Below are 16,672 nucleotides of genomic sequence, written 5' to 3' on the forward strand. Positions count from 1 at the left end.
TTTGGCCACCTCATGCGACGAGTTGACTCACTGGAAAAGTCTCTGATGCTGGGAAAGGTTGGGGGCGGGAGGAGAAGGGGACGACGGAGAATGAGGTGGCTGGATGGCATCACCGACTCTGTGGACATGAGTTTGAGTGTACTCCGGGAGTTGGTGATGGACAGGGAGGCCTGGCGTGCTGTGATTCATGGGGTCGCGGAGAGTCGGACACGACTGAGCGACTGTACTGAACTGAACTGAATGGCTAATGATGTACAGCACCTTTTCGCGTGCTTAATGGCTACTTAATAAATTCTTTTATAAAGTGTTCAGGTCTTTTACTCATTTTTATTTAGTTTGTCTTCTCATTCTTCATTCATAGGAGTAGTTTTTATATTCTGTATACAAGTCATACACAAACGGTATCTTTTATAAAAAATAGCTTTATTGAGGTATAGTAGATATATAATAAATTAAACATATTTAAGGTATATCCTTGTGAAACTATCAGCACAATTGAGACAATGAATATATCCCATATCCATCACCCCCAAATTCATGCCCCTTTATAATCCTTCCCCTTTGCCCATCCGTGCCTTCCCACCCATCCCCAGGCAACTCCTAATCTTTCTGTTACTATATACCATTTTGTAGTTTGTAAAATTTTTTGTAAATGGAATTATATAGTACGTACTCATTTTTGTCTGGCTTCTTTCACTCAGCAGAATTATCTTGAGGATCATCCATGTTGCATATATCAATAATCTATTCCTTTTAATCACTGAGTAGTATTCCACTGTATGCATATATCATAATTTATTTACCCATTCAACTTTTGATGGATGTTTGTGTTGTTTCCAGCTTTGGGTTATTATGAATAAAGCTGCTATGACCATTCATGCTCAAGCCTTTTGTATGAACATGTGCTTTTATTTCCCTACAAGTAGAATGAACTGATCATAAAGCAGGTGTATGTTTAACTTTTAAAAAAACTGCCACATTGTTTCCAATGTGGTTATACCATTTGATATTCCCACCAGCAGTATAAGAGAGTTATAGTCATATGCTTTCCAGCACTTTGTATGGTCAGTCTTTCTAATTTTAGTCATTCTAATAGGTAACTGTTTTTTTTTCTGAGTTTTATAGTTTTATTAGCACAAACAAAATGTGCACACCAGCAGTCTATTCATTTTCTTCACTGTGCAGACTGGTGTTGGGATTGGTGATTCTGATGGCCAGCTGGGCTGCTCTTTTCACAATGGCCTTGTGGTTCCTGGAGTAGACATTGTGAGCAGTCTCAGCACAGTAAGATTTTTTGTCCATCAGCAGTACTCCAAGCTCCTTGACATTGTGGATGAGGTACTTCCTGAAGCCGCTGGGCAGCATGTGCCTTGTTTTCTTGTTTCTCTAGTAACCGATGCTGGGCATCAAGATCTGGCCTTTGAATCTCCTGCGCACCTTGTTGTCAATGTCTCTCGGTTTCAGCCAGTTCTGCTTAATTTTGACATATTGTTCTGACTGGTGCTGGATTAACCTTTTGGTCCCCTTTTGGGTGATCTTGGGCTTCAGGAGGGGTCTGAAGGTGGCCAGGATGCTGAGTAAGAGCTACCTGCCACCACTATAGGCAGCACACTGAGGAAGAGAGAGCAATAGGTGACTATTTAAACTTGTGTTTCCCTAACAACTAATGATGTGGACCATCTTTTCATGTCTTTGTCTTCTGTATATCTTTTTTTGGTAGTGTTTCTTCTAATATTTTGCCCATTTATTAATTGGGTGATTTATTTCTTATATGTTATTATTTAATATTATTTATAAAATTATATTTAGTTTAATATTATTTAATAAATTATTATAATTTATTGCCTATTTTTGTATTGAGTTTTGAGAGTTCTTTACAAATGCTGAATACAGGTCATTTTTGAGATATATACAAAGGATATATATAAATATACCTTAAATATCTTTTCTTACAGTCTGTGCTTGTTTTTTCGTTTTCTTGACAGTGTCTTTCAAAGAGCAGAAGTTTTAAATTTTGATGTCTCTAATTTATTACTTTTTTCTTTTATGGTTATGCCTTTTTCTTTTTCCTAAGAAATCTTTACCTACGACGAGGTCACAAAGATATTCTCCTGTGTTATCTTCATAGCTTTTACATTGAGATCTATGGTCCATCTAAAATCAGTTTTTGTGTATGCTGTGAGGTAGGAGTCAGTATTCTTTTTTATTTTCTAGGAGTTGCCATATGCATCTTTAGTTTATCATGCTCTACTGTCCCCACCTTCCCCTGGCATGGAAAAACTCTATTTGTTTTTTTTTTTTTTGGAAAAACTCTATTTGATTAAACAAAAATAAAATAAGTTACATGGGAACAATTTTAAAGTCCAAAGAGATACCAACTTTAAGGCTGCAGTAGCTGATACAGCATCCTCTAGCTATCTTCTCCAGCCTTCTCTGTGGGCTACAGACATACATTCAGATGCCTGTGAGCTAACATGGGAGTTTTTGAACACTTTTCCATCGGTTCTTCACCAGCTCATTGCCTGTTATGCCTGAGGCCTGCAGTATATCATTTAAGATTTAAAAGTAAAACTCCAGAGCTGGGGAAAAAACCCACCCCAGACAAAATCCCACATTAAAGGTTTTGGGGTAAACCTTTGCTTCCCCATTCTCCATTTAATTGATGGAATCCACACCACCGTTGCAATGCCCATTTTTAAAAGTGTCAAGAGGCAGTCAGCACCAGGTGGGCTTGCAGCATGGTTTCTGTGGCTCAGGCAGGTATTTTGGTGGTGCTATTCCTTACATCATGTCTGTATCACGGTCTACTTTGAATAAATCTTATACAGCTTCATGTCTAACGTAAGATCCTTATGAGAGTACAATTTAGTGTACCTCCCTTCTCATTCTTTATGCTATGGTTGTATTTTTCATTTACATATGAAACATATGTAAACGTTTCATTTCATATTTCGTTACCTCTTATTACATTGCTTTGTTTTCAAGAGTCACTTGTCTGTTAAGCAATTAAGGTGAGAGGAGAGTAGTCTTTCATATTTAGTGGCATATTTGTCATTTCCATGGTTCTTCATTCCTTTCTGTGGATCTCACTTTCATCTAGTGTCATTTTCCCTCAAGCTAAAGAATGTCTTCACTTCTTGCTCTGCAGAAGATCTGCTGGAGATGCATTTTCTCAGATTTTGTTAACCTGAAAGCATCTCTATTTTACTTCATTTTTGAAGATATTTCCATTGGATATAGAATTCTAGGTTGCCAGATTTTGCTTTTCTTTCAGCAGTTTAAAAGATATTTTATGTTTGGGCACAAGAGTATATATAGCCATTTCAGAAAAGGTTTTATTTTAAGATACTTCCTTTAAGGAACATTTGTCTAGACACGTCTTCCTTGCCTTGTGTGAAATTAATAGCTTAAAAAGAACTCTGTGAATGGTTCCAAATGCAAACTTTGAAATTGTTGAATAACTTAAGATGAATTTCATTCCTGGTTTATGAAAAAAAGGATATAATGTTATTGTCTTATGGCTCCTTTATTGCTGATAAGTCAGGCATCATTTTTAAATTGATGTTTCTGTATGTAATGTGTCTTTTTTCTCTGGATGCCTTGAAGAATTTTCTCTCTACTTTGGTTTTCAGCAGTTTGACTGTGATGTGCCTAGATAAATGTGTTTGTGTGTGTGTGATATTAGTTGGGAGTTTGCTGAGCTTTGTGTTTTTAATCAAATTTTGGAAACTGTCTTCAATTATTTTTCTGCCATATTCTCTCTTTTTTCCTCTGGGACTCCAAATACATGCATGTTAGTCTAATTGCTTGATATTGTCCCACAGGTCATCGAGGCTGTGATATTTTTTCCAGTCTTTTTTTTTTGTCTCTGAGCTTCATTGTGGGTAATTTGACTTCTTTCAAATTCATGAATATTCTGTGTCTAGTCTGCTGTTTTTCTTATTCAATGATTTAAAAAAAATTTAGATATGGAATTATTTCAGTACTAAGATTTCTATTAGGTTCATTTTCATAGTTTCGATACCTCTTTTTTAAATATATATAATGGATCCATACCTCTTCTAAAATTCACATTCCTCATGTCTTCATCCATTATACCCATCTTTTCCTATAAATTCCTTAACATTTATAATAAATCCTTGTTTTGTAATTTCAATGTCTGTGCTGTCACTGTGTCTGCTGCTGTCACTGTGTCTGCTGCTGTTGACTATATTTTTTCCTCTTGAGAAATGTCATGTTTTGCTGCTTCTTCACATCTTGTTTTAACAATCTCGTTTAGTTGGTAAGTCTTGTCCGACTCTTTTGCAACCCCATGGACTGTGGCCTGCCAGGCTCCTGAGAATCTAGTTTCTATAACTACTATCTACAATATCTCCTATACATCAAATACTACTAGACTTGTCCATTTTGGACAGAGGAGCTTCTTCACATATCTAGTAGTATTTGATGTAGAGCAGATATTGTAGATATCAATATCTGCTGCTGCTGCTGCTAAGTCACTTCAGTCGTGTCCGACTCTGTGTGACCCCACAGATGGAAGGCTCCCCCGTCCTTGGGATTCTCCAGGCAAGAACACTGGAGTGGGTTGCCATTTCCTTCTCCAATGTGTGAAAGTGAAAAGTGAAAGTGAATTCGCTCAGTCGTGTCCGACCCTTAGTGACCCCATGGACTGCAGCCTACCAGGCTGCTCCATCCATGGGATTTTCTAGGCAAGAGTACTGGAGTGGCTTGCCATTGCCTTCTCCGTATCAATATCTGCTCTACATCAAATACTACTAGATATGTGAAGAAGCTTCCCTGGTGGCTCAGAGGTTAACGCGTCTGCTTCCAAGGCGGGAGACCCAGGTTCGATCCCTGGGTCGGGAAGATCCCCTGGAGAAGGAAATGGTCACCTACTCTAGTATTCTTGCCTGGAGAATCCCATGGATGGAGGAGCCTGGTAGGCTACAGTCCATGGGGTCGCAAAGAGTCGGACACAACTGAGCGTCTGAACAGAACAGAACTGAACAGATATTGTAGACAGTAGTTACAGAAACTCAACATTCTCTTACCTTCCTTTAAAGCATGCTGAATTTTCTTCTGGCATTTGGTTAAACTACCGGCAGATCCCCTTGATCCATGGGAAGCTTGGTTTCAGTCTTTGTTAGGGAAGGCCTAGTTTAGTTTTACCCTTTGCCCTGGGAAATGGTCTTTATTCCTAAGGTGTGACCCTCTGAGGTTTCAATGGAAAGCTCAAAGTATTTTATAAGCCCTTCTAACTTGGTGGACTTTGAACTCTTAATCTGTTTCCCATTACTGGGAAATTGCTGAAATCTCTGTTTAATGCTTTTGGCCTTCCATTCTTGGCTCCGTGGAGTCATCTCCCGCCCCGCCCCCCACACACACTTGAGGACTCAAACAAGGATCTAAGTGAGGCGAGTTTGTGTGCTAATTTTCTGGCACCTCTTTTGTGGCTCCCTCTTTCTCATGGTTTCCTTCCTCAGGCCGCTGCTGCTGCTATACACTCTGACCTCTTAATTTCTCAGCCCAGTGAGACTCTTGCTTTCTGCTTGAGCTCTACTGCCCATGGACTTACCAAGTGGCACTAGTGGTAAAGAACCTGCCTGAATGCAGGAGACATAAGAGGTGAGGGTTCGATCCCTGGGTTAGGAAGATCCCCTGAAGGAGGGCATGGCAACCCACTTTGATATTCTTGCCTGGAGAGCCTGGTGGGCTTTCCATAGTGTCACAAAGAGTTGGACACGACTGAAGTGACTTAGCATGCATGCCCATGTGCAGGGTGGACTTGAAAATGCCCTGAGAGGAAAAGCCAGTTAGATGTGCCTCTCACCCAGTTTGCTTCTCTTCATTTAAGGGTCCTATCTCCTCTGGCCACCTGTTTAGGTTTGTTTCCAAAAGTGCCTTCAAATGATTTTTCTTTTTCCATTCAAGTATAGTTGATTTCCATTTCAAACGATTTCTTAAAAATATTTTTCCAGAGTTGACACTAGCAATCAGCAGGAACGTTAGTCTGATACAAGCTACCCTGCCATTATTGTAAGCAGAACTTGCCCAACTATGTTACTATTTTTGTTGTTGTTTAGTTGCTAAGTTGTTTCTGATTATTTTGAGACTCCATGGCCTGTGGCCTGGCAGGCTCCTCTGTCCATGGGATTCTCCAGGCAAGAAAACTGAATCAGGTTGCCATTTCCTCCTCCAGGGATCTTCCCAACCCAGGGATGGAACCCACATCTCCTGCATTGGCTATTATTTTTAATAATTAATTTATTGGCTGCATTGTACATCATACGGGGATCTTAGTTCCCTAACTAGGGATCACACCCAAGCCCCCAGTAGTGGAAGCACAGGGTCTTTACCATTGGACCATCAGGGAAGTCCCTATGTTACTATTTTATAAAGTTTTGTTTTGGTGCCCTGTTTTTCTGGATCACTAGGCATACACTTAGCCTTCATGTTGGGTAAACCCATACTGGAGTTTGGTTGCCTGTTCTAAGAATTTACTTGATTTAGTTTAAACTTCACTAAATAATCCAGTAAATCAGTTATTGTTCATAATGGCTATCAAAGTTTCAGAGGCTGAAAACAGGTCTTTAATAGTGACAACATCTTGAGTGTTTAAAGTTAATTTTTTTTTTAAATTTTGTGAAATAGGTAATACATTCACATGGCTCAAAATATACAAGGGAAAAAGGATATATAATAAAATGCTTCACCTCCACCTCTTGCATGTATTAAAAAATAACTGGCAGCGAAACAGCCAAAAATTTGATCCCTTGCATTATACAAACAAATTTACTATATCCTGTCATAATCCAATGAATTCTTTGACAAAGTTTTAAAAATAAATGACATTCCCAAGCAGGAATTGTTACAGAGGAAGGCATCAATTCCATTTAATTCTGCAAATATTTACTGAGCCATACAGTGCGCTTGGAACAATATTTATTATCTATTGTGGAGTAGAAACATGAGTCATATGGTTGAGAGTGCACTTCCCTTAATTAGAAAGGAGAAGAGAGTAGAATGAAGGACTCTTTGTAAGGAAACCTGATGCCTCTGCTTGACCCAGTTGGAAGAGTTAACAGAAAAAGGTTTGGCCTCTGTCCAGCCAACGCCTGGAGTTAAGGTTGTATTCTTGGCCCTGTCTCTCTAACAGGGTGTCTGTCCCGCCCAGCTGCTGCCTGTTTACAGCCAAGTCCAGCACAGGGTCCAAGAACCTTGCTGAAACCTTGGTGTCTAGTTCACACTTCTTTGGGAGAAGGGAAAACAAAGTCTCTGGAACATTAGATTGTTGAACTAGCTACAGGGTACAGCTCAAGGGCTGCTCAAAGGGCTGAGTGTTCTCTAGCCAAGTCTCACAGGGCTGAATCCCCTTCCTGGCAGCTGAGAAAAACATGAGTGTCCATAACAGACGTACTGAAAAGACAACTGGAAGCTGAGCAAAGCTACAGAGGCAGCAGCAAGCAGATCGACACACTCCTTGTGTGGCCACACCTTCAGGTTCCCACAAAGGCTTGGTTAGGCAAAGCAGGGTAATGTGTACACAGTGGCAGAGACTGCGTGGTAAGTCAGGGTGTTTGCTAGGAATTGGGGAGTGCTGCCGAGGACAGGTAGAAATTCTGAATAACAGTGGTCAGGTTTTACATCTGGGTACCTTTGTTCCTCTTGCAAGAATTTCAGGTGGAGCAGAGCCCACTTGCCAGCTGGTCCTGTCCAGAGAATAAAACTTGTGCATCCTCCATGATGCCTTTTCCGCTGGAACTCAAGATGAGGCTTGGGACTTCTGGCTACCACACGGAAGCAGGCCATGCCACTCTGCTTTCCTGAAGGGGGCGAGCCACCTGGAGGGCTTTGGAAGTCTGTAGCTGATCTTTCATTCAAATGCTCAGCACAAAATTAATTTACAAGTGCCAGTCCTTTCCTGTAATGTGCAAAAAAGGCTCTAGAGAACAAAGGCTGGTGAATGGAAGTTAACCACATGGTGTCCGTTAAGTACTTTTTGAGATGTGTGAGATGATAATTTATTTAGTGTGCTGTCCTTATGGCTTACTTATAGTGACCGTTAAAGAAAAAAAAAGATTGATAGGTTTTCCCAACCTATTCCCTAATTGTCCATTCCCCTTTTTTGACCGTGCTCTATCACATGTGGGATCTTAGTTTCCCCACCAGGGATCAAACCCATGCCCCCTGTAGTGGGAACACCAGGGAAGTCCCTAATTCTCCCTTCTTCATGAGACTTAATTTACTCAGTAGTGGTTTTCAGGAATTGAATACTTATTGTGGGAGGGACTATAGCAGCACCAATAGAAATATAATGCAAGCCACACACGTTTAAATTCTCTAAGCAGGCCAATAAAAAAAGTAAAAAGAAACCACTGCTATTGATTTTAATATTTTAGCTAAGCCAATATATCTAAAATATCATTTCAACATGTAACCAATATAAAAATTGATGAGATATTTAAAATAATTTTTTTTTACTTCCCTGGTGATCTAGTGGTTAGGACTCTGTGCTTCCAGTTGCAGGGAGCACAGATCAGTCCTTGGTCAGGGAACAGAGATCCTGCATGTCTCCCAGTGTGGCCAAAAAGAAAAAAAAATGTTTAAAATACCTTCTTTTGCTACTAAGTCTTTGGGATCTGGTGTGTATTTTTCACTTTGAGCACACCTCAGTTCGGGCTAGTCGCATTTCAAATGCTCAACAGCCAAGTGTGGGTGGGGGGCTAGGGACTGCGCAGCAGAAGACTAGAGCAGAGGCCACAGTGATGCTGTTCAGGTCCGTCTATGCATGCAGACAACGAGCCTTCTGGGCCCTATTCTAGAACACAAGCGATGATACAGGCAGGAGAAGGGTGGTTAGGATGGGGTCAGGTGCCGGATTCCAGTTGAGTTTCGCTGATGAACAGAACTGGAAAGCCAAGGGAAAGGACACAATGGGTGGGAAAACCTGAGTAAGGTCTGGAAGGTGGAACGAGTGCCACGTGGGACGTTTGAGAACTTGGTGGATGGCCGCATCCCACCACGCGGAGGGACAGGATCCAATATGGGGAGATCCTGTGGCTGACAGCTGCCTTTTCTGTCTTTTCTCCTCCCTCCCTGCCCCTTCCCCATCAGCGATGGTCCTCGGTCTGCCCAGCGCCCGGGCCGCCGAGGACACCTGCGTGAACGCCTGCCCGGCCGCCTGTGTCTGCAGCAGCGTGGAGCGCCGCTGCTCCGTGCGCTGCGACCGCGCGGGCCTCCAGCGGGTGCCGGCCGAGTTCCCATGCGAGGCGGCCTCCATTGACCTGGACCGCAATGGCCTGCGCTTCCTGGGCGAGCGGGCCTTCGGCACGCTGCCGTCGCTGCGCCGCCTGTCGCTGCGCCACAACAACCTGTCCTTCATCACGCCCGGCGCCTTCAAGGGCCTGCCGCGCCTGGCCGAGCTGAGCCTGGCGCACAACGGCGACCTGCGCTACCTGCACGCGCGCACCTTCACCGCTCTCGGCCGCCTGAGCCGCCTCGACCTGACAGTCTGCCGCCTCTTCAGCGTGCCCGAGCGGCTTCTGGCCGAGCTGCCCGCCCTGCGCGAGCTCGCCGCTTTTGACAACCTGTTCCGCCGCGTGCCCGGCGCGCTGCGCGGCCTGGCCAACCTGACGCATGCGCACCTGGAGCGCAGCCGCATCGAGGCCGTGGCCTCCAGCTCGCTGCTGGGCCTGCGCCGCCTGCGCTCGCTCAGCCTGCAGGGCAACCGCGTGCGTGCCGTGCACGGCGGCGCCTTCCGTGACTGCAGCGCCCTGGAACACCTGCTGCTCAACGACAACCTGCTGGCCGCGCTGCCAGCCGATGCCTTCCTCGGCCTCCGCCGCCTGCGCACGCTCAACCTGGGCGGCAACGCGCTGGGCCGCGTGGTGCGCGCCTGGTTTGCCGAGCTGGCCGAGCTCGAGCTGCTCTACCTGGACCGCAACCGCATCGCCTTCGTGGAGGAGGGCGCCTTCCAGAACCTCACGGGCCTCCTGGCCCTGCATCTCAACGGCAACCACCTCACCGTGCTTGCCTGGGCCGCCTTCCAGCCTGGCTTCTTCCTGGGCCGCCTCTTCCTCTTCCGCAACCCGTGGCGCTGCGACTGCCGCCTGGAGTGGCTACGGGACTGGATGGAGAGCTTCGGGCGCACCGCCGACGTGCCCTGCGCCTCCCCGGGCTCCGTGGCTGGCCTCGACCTCCGCCAGGTGGCCTTCGGGCGCTCCTCCGAAGGCTTCTGTATGGACCCCGACGAGCTGAACCTCACAGCTTCCAGTCCCGGCCCATCCCCAGAGCCGGCCGCCACCACAGTGAGCAGGTTCAGCAGCCTCCTCTCCAAGCTGTTGGCCCCGAGGGCCCCAGTGACGGAGGCGGCCAATACCACCAAGGAGGGGCCGGTCAACACCTCGCTGTCCGACAGCCTTCCTTCTCTTGGGGTAGGCGGCTCGGGCCACAAGACCCCGTTTCTCGTGGGCTCTGGTCTCCTGCTCAGCATGGCCCAGCACGTGCTGTTTGTCCTCCAGAGGGACTGACTGTGCCACACCGGGGTGGCTCGGACTGCCTTGGCGGGGCGGAGGGGAGGTTGTTAACTGGGTTGGGTGGTGGTTGGTGGGGAGAGGGGCACAGGATGGGGCAGGGAGTGAAAGTTTCAGCGAAGGATGGAAGGGCCAGTTTGCCATCAGAGGTGACCGGGGAAGAGGAGGACCTTGGGAAGTACCCTGTGTGGGAGGGTGGGGTTTGTGGATTTCTGCTCTTGTCACATGAGCATCAGTTGAAAAAGAGAAGCAACAATGAACAGGTGCCCTCTGGAGAGAAGACTAGGAATTGGAAGTTTCTGTGGCTACAGAACTCCATCCCTGCCTCTCCCCACCCGCATCTTCTAGGAAACTGGGTCTGCATGCCTGAATTAGAGTTAATCCATTCAGTTCAGTTCAGTCGCTCCGTCTTGCCTGACTCTTTGCGACCCCATGGACTGCAGCACGCCAGTTAATCCATTCGCTAAGTACTAAAAACTGTGCCAATTCTCCTGGTGGGGCAGCCATTAAGTCCAATCCCTTTGTTTTCTAGTACAACCCTCCTCCCCCTCCTCCAGGAGCCTGGGGACACTAGGGTCCAGGAAGATGGGTAGGACCGAAGGCCAGTGGGAAAGGGACTTAGACCCGAGGTAGTGGAGTTCCTGTGATCCCAGATGTGTCTGGAGGTGTTTAAAACAAAGATTCATTTCACTTACTCTGTACTTATTCCCAGGGGTGGCCTTAGCTGCAAAAGAACTTTAGGGCAGGTTAGGGGAAAAAAGAGGAGGGGTATTGTCTGTGGACAAATATATTTGTAAAATCTTAAGGTTAAAAAAAAAGATTAAACAGGTTTCTCTTCTGCAGGACTTTTCAAGGGTCTTTTGTATGCAAACATGCATTGTGATTCTCCCGAGGAGGCCACAAAATCCTCTTTCCTTTGTGTTTTGGAAAGACACAGAGATGCTATATTAGTGGAGTAGGGAGTCTCCAGCTTGGACGATCCCATTAGGTGTGGGAATTATCATGAGCTTCGCACTTTGGGGCTGAGAGAAAAGGTGACAGCCAGTAGCTGGGAAGGGGGTGCTGAGAGAAAAGGTGACAGCCAGTAGCTGGGAAGGGGGTGCTGAGAGATTTTCAAGGGTGCAAAGTGGCCAACTGTAAGCTCCCAGGCCTGAATGCCAGAGCAGGGGCTGTGTGTCTGCTATGTATGTGCTCAAGTCGTCCTCCACACGTTTAATGATGACTGTCTTTGTGACACTCTCGCAGTCTCTAATCTTAATGTCCTCTCTCTGTATTTGAAGGGCTAGGTTTTCAAAGCCCACATGGATTCAGGGTGCACAGAGCTGTGTTCTTCAAGGCCATAGTGCTTCTTCTATGTCTCCAGGTAACACTAAGTATTAGAAATGTTGCAGAAAGCACCACTGAGGGCAGGAGTGTTCAGATGGATTGTGATGGTAGTGGTCATCAGCTCAATGGGTCTCAGCTGGCATTTTAAAAAATAAGGTATAACCAAAAAGTCACAGAGCATCATGTATACTAAGTATTATTTTGTGGAACTTTTTATTTAATCTGTATGCATTTGTTCAGATTTTATATATGTGTGTGTATGTGTGTGTGTCTGGATTGCTGCATACAATTTATTTTGTGGTTTATTGTTAAAAAAAGTTTGAAAGTCACTCATCTGGAACACACATGGTTCTTTTTAAACGTTTTCTTTGGAAAACTCTCAAACCTACAGAAAAGTTGCAAGAATAATAGAATGAATACTTCGGCCTTTCACCCAGGTTTCTCATTTGCTAACATTGTAATTGTATTTGTTTTGTCTCTCTCTCTCTGTTATTATCATTTCTCACAAACAGTTTGAGTTAGTTGTAAACATCATGCCCCTTTACCTATACATATCTCAATGTGTATTTCCTAAGAACAAGGACTTTCTCTTATCCACAATGGCACTATCACAGTCATGAACTTTATCACTGGTAGAATATTATTATTTAAAATAGACTCTATATCGAAATTCAGCAGTTGTCAAAATGATTTTTTAGGCAGTCATTTTTCATGTGGGTGGAAAATGAGGTTCCTAGGTCGTGACTTGTATTCATTTGATCACAGTACTCAAAATTCTTAATTCGTCAGTTGATTTTTAAGGTTTCAAAATAAATTCGTTCACCAAATGTCTTACTTTTCAAATGTGAGAACCAGATGAGGTCAGAAATGTTGTTTGTTCAAACCGTGTGTTGTGGCCATGGTAACTGAGTGAGGATCACGAGAATCCTGGAGGCAAGATCTCTGCATTGGGTAACCATGGGCATCCACAGCAGCCTGCGTTTCTGAGGAACAAGGTGCTGCCCTGGGAGGAATGTCCATCCTTTCACTGGGAGTGGGTTCCTGAGAATCAGCTTCAAAATGCTGCTCCAATTCTGCCTGATGGTTAGGTGGTGAGCTGTTTAATGAACATTTGTTTGGCTGAATGTTTCTGAACAAGTATAAGCACTGAAATAGCCTCCAGGGAGACAGATTTTTATAGAGCTACCCAGCCCAGTAGAATTCTGGGAACGTGGGAGTTCCTTACTGCCAAACAGATCCAGAGCTGCCTGGAACGAGTTCCCAGCGAATTGTGGCCATTATGAGCTCTCATGAGAGAAAGGAGAGTGGAGAGTTCCCAGTTTGGAGTTCAGTAAGTTTCTCACCCCATCATTGGCTAATTAGTACCTTGAGAAATGTTAAGGTCCTGTGGGTTATGCTAAGCAAATCCATGCGCCCGTCAGGATGGACCACTATGCTATGGTAACAAACAACCCCCAACCTTGGTGGCTGACTGAGGGTTATTTCTTGCTCATGCTACATGTGCAACATGGACTTATTAGGGGGGCTCTGTGCATTGTAGCCACTCAGGGATCATGGCTGAAGAAGGATCTGCCATTTGAGGACATTGTCATCCAAACTTGGGCCCGGGGATTTGCTGCAATGGAGAAAGCAAGCTTAGGAGAATCATTGCTCCAAAATGCTCCCACCCAGATGTGACACCTGTTGTTTCTCACTTTTTACTGGCCAAAAATGTCACACAACTGCACTTTAGCAAGGCGGGGAAGTATGGTTTCCCCATGTGCCCAGAAGGAAGGGGGGAACTGGGAATATTGGTGAACACTGGCAATGCTCCAAAGCAGTAGAGACTCCGTGCAGCTCCCCTGATAGAATCAAGTCTGGACTGCTCAGAATTGTCAGAAGAAATAGAGGCTTGAGGGGGCAATCTGGTGAGTGAGCCACTAGCCCCAGGCTTTCTCTCTTTCCAGCACCCTAACTAGGCTTTGAAGACAGTGTTTGCTTTAGCCTATAGGAATGCTGTGGCCTCACTGTATTGGTTCTTTCAAGAAAGGGGAGAGAAAATATAGACAGGAGGTTCATATTCACCCCTTAAACAAATGTTTTCCATGCCAGTATTAAAATCCCCAGAAGCTTGATCTTTGGAATTTCCAGGGGTCCATCAGAGCCAAAGGGGTCAGTCAAGTTCGATCTCAGCCTGCACGCCTGCTTGCTGGGTGGTCCCTTCCTTATCCCAGCTCCATAGGTCCTGAAAACTGCTGCTCAGAGTTCCAAATGAACAGACACTTCCGGGAACACCAGTTAGCCTAAACTTGCACAAAATACCACAAATATTTTTTCTTTCTTGGCCATGCCACATGGCATGTGGGATATGAGCTTTCACTTTCCCCAACCAGGAATTGAACCCATGCCTCCTGCCAAAGAAGCACGGAGTCAACCACTGGACCACCAGGGAAATACCAAAAGTTGCACAAAATAAAGTCATATTTCTCTCCAAAGAACATCAACATCGGGGAGATGGGGTAACACAGCTGAGAAAAAAATACAGAAATCGCCCTCCTTTTAAAATGTTACATGTATAACCAAAGTTTCTTTTATCTTGAAAGATACTCCCTTTTTCTGTATCAAACAGGACTCTTCATTTTCTGCTCTGAGACTGTTCAGGTTTTCCCCAAGAGCGAGGAGTGCATCCTGCCTTTCCATTTGCACTTGGCCCCATAGCTTCATAGAGCAGAGGAAGATTATCCCAGAGGCATTTTCATGTTTTAAGCATCAGCAGCAACTCGATCTCTGCTCCCTGTCCTCCACGCATGCACACACTCACAGGGGATGAGCTGATTGGAGGAGTCAGAGGCAACCTCTCGTCTTAGAGCTCTTTGATGTGTCTACCTGAGGCCTGGGGTACAAAGCTGGAGTGAAACACGGCCCCTCCACAGTGAGCCTGGCCGACTTCAGTGGCTGAATGAATGTTGCTTATGTTCCTTCTATTTGTGTTCCAGGCACAGAAAATTTAGAAGCACTTAGACAAACATTTGCACTTTTCAAGGGAGTTCCCTTGAAATGTTGCTGACTTTTACTACTGTGCTCCTGAGAGGAGAAAAAGAGTTTTTGTTCACAACCAGACTGAGTGAAACACCACGCTGCAGGGAGGCCCATGGAGGGCCACCACTGTGGTTCCCAGTGGCCTAGCGGGAGTTCTGTCTGCCACATATGACCTTGAGGCCGAGGCCCACTTGTGGCTCGCTCACGATCCATTAGTGGGTCATGGCATTGGTAGTGGCAACCAGCATTAAAAAATAATAGTGACATGGGACTTCCCTGTTGGTCCAGTGGTTAAGAATCTGCTTTGCAATGCAGGGGATGTGGGAACTAAGGGTGGGGGAACTAAGATCCCACATGCTGCAGGGCAACTAAGCTGGTGCACTGCAACTACTGAGCCTGAGCGCCACAACTAGAGAATCTGTGTACCACAAGGAAAGATCCCGTATTATATAACAAACACCCTGAGTGCTGCAACTAAGACCCAACACAGCCAACTAAGTAAATATTAGAACAAATAATAGTGACAAGGTATTTAGGGAAATTTCAGCAAGCATCACAGATATTAAGAAAGGCATTATTTTATTAAATTTTTGCTTCAGTTATATATGTGTATGTGTATACTGGAGCCCAGTATAAAAATGTACTCTCCTTGGGGGGGGTCACAATCGTGAATATTTGAAAGCCACTGTCATAGATCACTTTGATTCCTTATATGTTTTCAAAGAGCATGGGGTTGAAAGTAAAGCACAGGACTATTTTGTTGATTAATTTTCTTAGCTAATTTATTTTCTTGCGTCATCACTAAAAAGTAGACTAGCCTTATTTGTTCCCTGTTTAAAGACTTAATTAGATCAAAAGAAGCAAGATCGGGCATTTCGAAGAGCACCTGGAAAATTAGAAGGTAGAATTGGGGTGCTCTTTGATGGACTTGAAGAGGCAGGGTGAAGTGGTATGTGCAAACCAGGTGGCTAATGGGTATGCAGCTCCTGCAGTGAGGTTCTGTAGAGGCCCACAGAGTGCTAATGGTTGTTTCATTTAATAAGTTAATAACTAATAATGTGAATGTCTTTGAAGGACCCTCTTGGTGTCTCACAGTGATATCTATTATTAAAGCATCCAATAAGATGAAAAACAAACCCAAGGGTAAAAGATTGAGATCATGATTATTTAGGGAAATCCTGCAATGTCACCTCAATGTCCTAGTCTTAATATTGTATATAACTGCCTTTATAAGCTGTTTCTAATTCTATTCCAAATGCTTGTTGCTGTGGAATTCAAATGGGTACCATTATTGACTGTCTATTATGTGTCAGAGTCAGTGTCTGATCATCAAATTCTCTCATTCAGGCATTCTTATCCCCATTTTACAGATGTATTTAGAAACTAAGGTTTAGATAATGTGAGAAGTAACTTGGAAAAGTTTTAAATTCAGATCTCTATGCTCCAGACTCACAGTAAACTCCCCAGCCTCTAGATTTGATGTGACATTTTTCACCTGTGGAAACTTTTCTCTTCTGGAGCTAATCATTGACGTTCAGAGGAAATGACTAAAAAATATTCCTAAAGAATTGTATGCCATGACCAAGTGGAATTTACTGCAGGTATGCAATATTTTGGCCACCTCATGTGACGAGTTGACTCACTGGAAAAGACTCTGATGCTGGGAAAGGTTGGGGGCGGGAGGAGAAGGGGATGACAGAGAATGAGATGGATGGATGGCATCACCGACTCTATGGACATGAGTTTGAGTGAACTCCGGGAGTTGGTGATGGACAGGGAGGCCTAGCGTGCTGTGA

At 44.6% G+C, this 16,672-nt stretch overlaps 1 protein-coding gene and 1 pseudogene across 1 annotated transcript; one reads left to right on the forward strand and one right to left on the reverse strand.

The window, feature by feature from the left end:
• Positions 1-1,161: 1,161 nt before the first annotated feature.
• Positions 1,162-7,809, reverse strand: LOC148773268 (large ribosomal subunit protein eL32 pseudogene; annotated as a pseudogene).
• A 1,307-nt stretch (positions 7,810-9,116) lies between these two features.
• On the forward strand, positions 9,117-10,553 carry NYX (nyctalopin). Its single transcript, XM_055437865.2, has one exon. The coding sequence runs from the start codon at positions 9,117-9,119 to the stop codon at positions 10,527-10,529; it is 1,413 nt and encodes a 470-aa protein (XP_055293840.2). The 3' UTR covers positions 10,530-10,553.
• The last annotated feature ends 6,119 nt before the right edge of the window (positions 10,554-16,672 follow it).

This window comes from Moschus berezovskii, chromosome X (assembly GCF_049115385.1).
Source record: "Moschus berezovskii isolate FMDL1 chromosome X, NW_MosBer_1.0, whole genome shotgun sequence".
In the NCBI taxonomy this organism is placed as follows: Eukaryota; Metazoa; Chordata; class Mammalia; order Artiodactyla; family Moschidae; genus Moschus; species Moschus berezovskii.

Excerpts from the sequence above, each read along its gene's own strand:
- NYX (XM_055437865.2), top strand. The coding sequence starts at position 9,117 with ATGGTCCTCGGTCTGCCCAGCGCCCGGGCCGCCGAGGACACCTGCGTG.